This window comes from Leuciscus leuciscus, assembly GCF_965113295.1.
Source record: "Leuciscus leuciscus genome assembly, chromosome: 6".
Taxonomy (NCBI): Eukaryota; Metazoa; Chordata; class Actinopteri; order Cypriniformes; family Leuciscidae; genus Leuciscus; species Leuciscus leuciscus.
Genome location: NC_138730.1, coordinates 8034734 through 8042347, shown reverse-complemented (window position 1 = coordinate 8042347; position 7614 = coordinate 8034734). Strand labels below are relative to the sequence as shown.

The 7614-nt window shown below is 42.4% G+C and overlaps 1 protein-coding gene across 3 annotated transcripts; it reads right to left on the bottom strand.

Annotated features, from left to right (window-relative positions):
* Positions 1 to 2008: 2008 nt before the first annotated feature.
* LOC309502155 (uncharacterized protein) lies at positions 2009 to 6258 on the bottom strand. 3 transcript variants are annotated; one of them, XM_082174423.1, is made up of 6 exons: positions 5416 to 6258; positions 5210 to 5254; positions 4136 to 4616; positions 3999 to 4053; positions 2762 to 3920; positions 2030 to 2136 (listed from the first exon to the last, which is right to left on the bottom strand). In XM_082174423.1, exons 1-3 carry the CDS (start codon positions 5912 to 5914, stop codon positions 4507 to 4509), a joined length of 654 nt encoding a protein of 217 aa, XP_082030549.1. In that variant the 5' UTR covers positions 5915 to 6258; the 3' UTR covers positions 2030 to 2136; positions 2762 to 3920; positions 3999 to 4053; positions 4136 to 4506. The 3 variants fall into 3 exon arrangements, with proteins under 3 accessions (XP_082030550.1, XP_082030549.1, XP_082030548.1); XM_082174424.1 differs by lacking the exon at positions 3999 to 4053 and having other exon boundaries at positions 2009 to 2136; positions 2762 to 2826; positions 4449 to 4616; XM_082174422.1 differs by having other exon boundaries at positions 2762 to 4616.
* Positions 6259 to 7614: the final 1356 nt, after the last annotated feature.

The window sequence follows — 7614 nt, the reverse complement described above, 5'->3', positions numbered from 1 at the left end:
TCTCCCCCCATACAAATAATGAACTGATCCTTATGTGGCATCAATAACAGAAAGTGACATCATATAAGTCTTCTGAACAACATTGCATGCAGACACAGGCAAGTTACCACCTACTTTTATAATTGTAACGTATTTATATATTATGATATTGTGGTTGTCAAGCTCAACGACTCAACCCTGTTACATCAAATAAAGATGGAAAACTATGACTTGTGAAAATTATCTTTGTTATTATTAAAAAATTATTATATTACTGCCTAGATTTACACATCTCAGTGTTAATTAAATTGCTCTGAAAGAATGTTTGATTTAATGATATCAATTTAAACATCTACAGACATCTATGAGTCTGTGATGGCACCGACACCAGCGGCAGAAAGGCAGAGGCAGTATCGTGCACGCCTAAAAGCTGATCCTGAAAAAAGGGAGAAATACCTGCAGAATGAACACCAGAGATGGAGAAAAAATTTTGAGACAGGAAAAAAGAAAGGTATCAATGAGTTAAGTAAAAGACAACAGCGGCTGAAGCGTATGCAATACTTGTCTTTTAAAGCAAAATTGTATGTGAGATAAAAAGTTTAAATTTGCCAATATAGGTTGCTATAATTAGACTATGTATAGATAAGAGAATAACATCCAATGATGGTGGAACATCCAATTATGAGTCTTGTTGGTTCTTGCGTGCCTAGTTGTCATATCTGTGTTGTGTCATGAATGATTCAATCACAAGAACGAAAGAACCAATGAGATTCAAAGTAATCAAAGTGGAGCTGACGTGGTAGCATGTTGAATGTTCTTCGGTCATCACCCCCTGCGCAAAGTTACCTCCAGATGACGTAGTTTCAACGGTGTGCTTGTCCGTCCTATGTCGGTATCATGAGGGTGCAGACTGTGACGCCAATCAACGTATTTTTCCGCCGTCTACCGAACTTCCTGTATCGACTTCCACAGGACTTCTGTTTAAGGGCTAAATGTAGTCCAGATATGGTCGTTGTGGACGTCTCATTTTGGTCCCCTATGGGTGCAGACTGTAACGCCAGACAACGTCTTTTTTTGTCGTCTAATGATCGTCCTGTACTAACGACCAGAGGACCTCTGTATTGGGCTAAATATACTCCAAATGTGGTCATTGAGGACTTCCAAATTTGGTACCTTAAAGGTGCAGACTGTGACGCCAAATGACGTCTTATTTAGTCGTCCAACAAACGTCCTGTTTTAACGTCAATCGGATCTCTGTGTAAGGGCTAATTGTACTCCACATGTGGTCATTGTGGACGTCCCATTTTGATACCTTAAAGGTGCAGGCTGTGACGCCAAATGACATGTTATTTAATCGTCAAACAAACGTCCTGTATTTACGTCTATAGAATTTCTGTATAAGGGATAATTGTAGGCTAGTCCAAATGTGGTCATTGTGGACGTCCCATTTTGATACCTTAAAGGTGCAGACTGTGACGCCAGATGACGTATTTAGTCATCTAACAAACGTCCTGTATTAACGTCCAGAGGACCTCTGGAGATGCAGACAGTGCTTTTATACTGCACTGTTCATAACCTTTGTCTCATTTCAACTGTTCCAGTTAATTTTTCTGTAGCTTCATTTGATTGCTTTCCTTACCACCACATAACTGGAAACACATTCCAATGTAGCCTAATCCATCCATTTCCAGTTCAAACCTGCCTCTGAGCCAAACAAAGCTACAGGAAAATTAACTGGTACAGAAAACAGGCCCTCAACCCTCTGGAAAGGGATAGGCATACAGTTATGCACAGAGGTTTAAGAAATCAATTCACTCCTCACTCATTTTTATTTTTATTTTTTTGTAAATCACTGTATGATCTGTACAATTCAGTTAAACACAACTATCACACAAGTGCTAAACTGAATCTGTGCAAAAGTTGAGTGACTGACTGCTGTGTCTGTGTGTCTGTGTGTGTGTGTGTGTGTGTGTGTGTGTGTGTGTGTGTGTGTGTGTGTATTTTTTATTTTATTTAATTTTTCTCTGTGTTCAGCACATGATCAGAGACTATGTGGAGTGAACCCTCCACTTCTTTGTGGTGCGTGTTTAAGGTGTTCTGAGGTGAAAGTTCTAATGGAGTCCCCCGTAGCAGTTTGGTCGAACTTCATAACTCCGTCTGCAAAAGTACAAAAACACACATAATTACTATCATACAAAGGCACTCTGCAGTCATACATCAAGTCCCTCATTCCTTTTTTTATCTGGCCTTACCTTGTAGTGCTCTGTATATTTTTGTGTTTCCGAAAGGCCTCTTGCCTTTTTGCCCCCTCCCCTTCATATTAAAAGATGCCATTACAGCATTAGAGAAGAGTCTAAAGGAAAATAATTTACATTTAGAAATCAATAGGAGAAAGTATGTTCTGTGGTCACAAACACATACACATACACAAATAATATTCTGCATACACACAGTCATGTCAGTCAGGGGGGTTTACGCCATGGAGGTATTAATATAACTGGAGACAGTGAGAAGCCCTTCCCCCTCCCATGCATTTCTATGGGCTGTGCTAGGCTAGCAAACTCAGCCTAAACGGGCTGAAATTGGCCACCGCCATGATGGATATTTGTGGGCTTAATTCCAGGGTCAAAACCAGGTAATTTCCTATCCTCGGTCTCAGTAGCCAATGAGGTGCTCATTCATGCATGCAAACATGGCCAATGAAGCTGATTGTGATTCAGACATTGAAAAACACAAAGCACCTGGACATTACACAAAATCTATACTGGATGTACTAACGTACCTGTCAAGGGCTTTGTGGACACAGTCCCTGGTGGTCTTTCCACCAACTTTTGATATTTGCAGCACCTGTTAGAATAACTTCATAAGTCAATAAGGTTGACTGGCCCTCCCCAAAATAACCTAACAATGAGTGAGTGCATTTTATTGTATAAAGCTAGTTATCTTTTACTTCCATACTTATGTGGCGATATGAGGGGAGCTACGATGGTTACGGGCACGCTCTCCCATACAGAGCTATAATGAAGTCACGACTACGCCACCCCAGCATTAACCCAGCTGGGGAAATACCCATAAAAAAAAGGGCACACAAGTTCGTTTCTCCCTCCCACAATCACAAGGCACTGAGACGTGAATACGTACAAAAATATATATAATTCTTTATTTAATGATCATAAATAATTAAAAAAGGGTACTAGAGTCAGTCAAGCAATGGGGCTGGATGGCAAAGCCATTACTTTGTATATGAGCAACGAAGTTCAATCAGTAAACAGACATGTCGACTCTCGTGACGGAGCTGGGGTGCACCATTAGCTGGGCAGGCTGAGCAGTAGGCCTCAAATCAGCCTGCAAGGAGTACACCGTGCCCAAAACTTCCACAGCACACACACACACACACATTTGTGAAATCCACTACAAGAAAACCTCTACCGCACACTCAAAGGAGAACTTCTGTTCATCATGCCCAGGATGGCTAGCCTGCCCGCTTTTAGATCACCCCTGCTCCTGCAAAAAGAGGAGAATATACTAATTAACAAAAGAATGTAAATACAGCCTATAAGAAAACAGCATTAATTGTTAATATTGCCCGCAATGGGCAATTACCGCCCAATAAACGCACAGAACCAACGCACAGAACCAATGTACCGTTGCTTACCGACAATAAGGGCTAAGAACACAAAAACAAATAATCAATTATATCAGAATAAGCATAAGCCAAATATTATAATAAGAAAAAGAAAACAAACCAAAAACAAGCAGCTGTACTCAAAACAGCTGCACACAAAACAGTTGTCAGAAACAGTTAACAAAACAAAATAGAAACAAACAAAACAAAGAAAACAAAACCAAAGAAAACAAAACCAATGAAAACAAAACCAATGAAAACAAAACAGCAGCGTCGAGGCTAAACAGCGTCGCGATCAAACGCCATCTTTAACGGCCTAAAATACACAAGAAACATGATTAAAACCACACTTTTACCTTGAAGTGGACATAAAGACATGATTAGGTTTACATACCGATCGGCCAGACTTCCGTTCGAATATCCGGCAGACCATTCCCTCATCCCATTTACTACACAGAGGAATTCCCGCGTCATACATTTACAAAATAAATACAGTCCCACGCCCACATATACACAATACAATGGACCTACCTCACGCACCGAGCAGTAAAGTAGCAGTCACTCACAGCACGCCGGGTTATACGTGCGATCGGTTCCCTTTTCTACACTGGAACTACAGCAGCAATGTAGAGGAACAAAAACCCGAGCAGTACGCTCCGTACCTCCACACAGACACCAGCTGCGCGGAAAAGTCAGCTCACACAGAGCAAGCGAGCACCAGCAACCATGACACCCAGATGAACGCAAGGATGACGCCATATCCTACCACTCTGGAAATGCCCTTTATAAGGCCCGCTAAATAATCATGGGGCGGACTCATGCTTAAAGGAGCACTTCACCACACTTATAAAAGTACCAAAGCATTATAGGCCTCCGCATCATGGATACATTCCTCTTCACGGTCAAAGTCCTCCAAAGTCTCCATCCTTTCGATGTTTACTGGTGAACTGGCAGGTTGGCTTTGCTTTAGTTCTTAGGTCAGCGAGTATGTCTAGGACTTTTTTCTGGTACACTGAAATCAATAAACACAAATGAAGATCACAATCATTACAGTCATCTCCAAAGTTATGGGAACAGCAAGGCAAATTTCTTTCTTTTTGTTGTACACTTGGGCAGAGTGACATTTGGGTTTAAGATAAAAATACGAATGCGAGTATTTTTTCTCATTTCCTGGTATTTACAGTACATCTACAGTAGATCTGTTAAACAACTTATATCACCCCTTGTATGGGAACATGTGACTGACAGGTGGTTCTCGTTGCTCATGTTTACTTTTAGGTTGATTGTTAGAACATTAAATATTGCTGCATGACTAGTGTTTATTTTAGCCTTGAGTTTTACCTATACAGTTTGCATTTTTATGACCAACATTATGTTTCGTGATGTTAATGGGTCACTGGCATAAGACAGTTGCAAGCAAGGGTTTTGCAACTAAATGTTAAATGTTATTTACTGTAAGATGATTTGTTCTTGAAAACGTGGTGGTCTGATAAAAAGGTGATATCTCCTAAGACGTTTCAAACTAATATGACCTGACATGATAGAAGCCAGTAATCACAACACTCTTGCTCAGTGTCCTGACACTGTCACACTTCGATAACCTACCACTCCAAGGCAATGGGAAAGTCCATCTTCTGTTGGTCACTGCATCTGCACCACAGAAAGTCTGATTCAGCAATTACTACATCACAACATTTTCAAGATATTGGGGCCGCCTTACAACCCCCCAAAAATGGGTTATATTCTAACAATAATGAGTACACGTACTACTCAGTGCACTACTCATCTTGCACTTCAGAAATAGAACTCACCATGCCTTGGCCTGCCAATGAGTGGTGGGGTTGCTGTTGATCTTATTCCGTGATGTGTGCTGTGATCATTCCTGCATCTCACAGTGTGTCTTGCTTCATCGCTATGCCGCGATCCGTCATTTCTGGATCTCACAGTATGTCTTGCTTCATTGCTGTGCCGTGATCCGTCATTTCTGGATCTAACAGTGTGTCTTGCTTCATCGCTGTGCCGCGATCCGTCATTTCTGGATCTCACAGTGTGTCTTGCTTCACTGCTGTGCCGCGATCCGTCATTTCTGGATCTCACAGTGTGTCTTGCTTCACTGCTGTGCCGTGATCCGTCATTTCTGGATCTCACCATGTGTCTTGCTTCATCGCTGTGCCGTGACCCCCCACTTCGGGACCTCACAGTGTGTCTTGCTTCATCGCTGTGCCGCGATCTGTCGTTTCTGGATCTCACCATGTGTCTTGCTTCATCGCTATGCCGTGCCCGTGACCCCCCACTTCTGGATCTCACCATGTGTCTTGCTTCATCGCTGTGCCGCGACCCCCCCACTTCTGGATCTCACCGTGTGTCTTGCTTCATCGCTGTGCCGCGATCCGTCATTTCTGGATCTCACAGTGTGTCTTGCTTCATCGCTGTGCCGCGATCCGTCATTTCTGGATCTCACAGTGTGTCTTGCTTCACTGCTGTGCCGCGATCCGTCATTTCTGGATCTCACAGTGTGTCTTGCTTCACTGCTGTGCCGTGATCCGTCATTTCTGGATCTCACCATGTGTCTTGCTTCATCGCTGTGCCGTGACCCCCCACTTCGGGACCTCACAGTGTGTCTTGCTTCATCGCTGTGCCGCGATCTGTCGTTTCTGGATCTCACCATGTGTCTTGCTTCATCTCTATGCCGTGCCCGTGACCCCCCACTTCTGGATCTCACCATGTGTCTTGCTTCATCGCTGTGCCGCGACCCCCCCACTTCTGGATCTCACCGTGTGTCTTGCTTCATCGCTGTGCCGCGATCCGTCGTTTCTGGATCTCACAGTGTGTCTGGCTTCATCGCTGTGCCATGATCTGACACTTCTGCTCACGCTGGATCCACCACTGGACCTAGTATAATTTTAAATTATTTTTATCACTTGGCAATTTCATGACTGAAGGCCATTGCACACTGAGTCCGAAATTTTCGTATGCGTTTTTTCGTGTTCGTCAGCCTTAAAATTCGTCACGCACAGAAACCTTGCACACTGAGTCCGATGCGTATTTATTAAACCTTTGCGGAAAAAAACGCAAAAAATACTAAATGGATTCGTCAAACAGTGAGGATGATTTTGTTGCCCTCTTTCTTCTTAAAAAGAGAAAAAGAAAGAGGAAATATTGGGTCCAACCAATCCTGAGATTGCACCGAGAGGAAGGAGAGTTTCACCTCCTTATCAAGGAGTTGCGAAATTATCCCGAGCGATTCAAAATTTACCTCAGAATGTCAGTGGAACAGTTTGATGCTTTGCTAGCGATACTGGAGCCACATATTAAAAAGAAGACCACCAATTTCCGTGAACCAATCGATCCTGAACAGAGACTGGCAGTATGTCTAAGGTATGGACCATTTTTTTTACAGTCTATGGTATGGACGGACAACACACACACACACACACACACGGCCGGCGTGTGACAGACGCGTCTGCTTGTCAGACGCAATTCTAGATTTTGTCGTTCGCTTGTACGGTGGCTTTGAATTGTCAAAAAACCTCTCAAAATACTGGCTGTGGATGCGAAAAACGCAGAAAATCGAACCCGATCCGATTTTTTTTATTACGGACGAAAGTTTCGTAGACAGTGTGCAAGCGTGATTGACATAACGTGAGGTCGAATTTTTGTTTTAACGTGCGAAAATTTCGGATGCGAATTTCGGACTCAGTGTGCAATGGCCTTGACACTGTGCCTTTTTCGTATTCTAAATAATTATCTTCACCCCCTGAATAATAAACTGGGTGAACACTGGAGCACTTTCAGTGAAAGACTAATCACTCCAAAATGTTCATCTGTGAGAAACAGTAAGTACTTCACACCATCAAATTACACTAATTTTCACCTCTCTGATACACTGCTGCAACAGAAGATTGTTAGTCTGAACTTTTTCCCTTTTCTTCCGACTCTTTTTAAAAAAAAATTGTTTATCTTAAAAATACAACTTTTTACACACTTTAGAGATTGCTTTTTGTGACAAA

Bases quoted from the DNA above. Each gene is read 5' to 3' on its own strand.
- LOC309502155 (XM_082174424.1), bottom strand. From the start codon at position 5,914: ATGGTGAGATCCAGAAGTGGGGGGTCACGGGCACGGCATAGCGATGAA. The intron at 5,255-5,415 runs GTGAGTTCTATT...TCTGTGGTGCAG, and splicing joins CATTGGCAGGCCAAGGCATG to ATGCAGTGACCAACAGAAGA. The intron at 4,617-5,209 runs GTAGGTTATCGA...TATTGATTTCAG, and splicing joins TTTCCCATTGCCTTGGAGTG to TGTACCAGAAAAAAGTCCTA.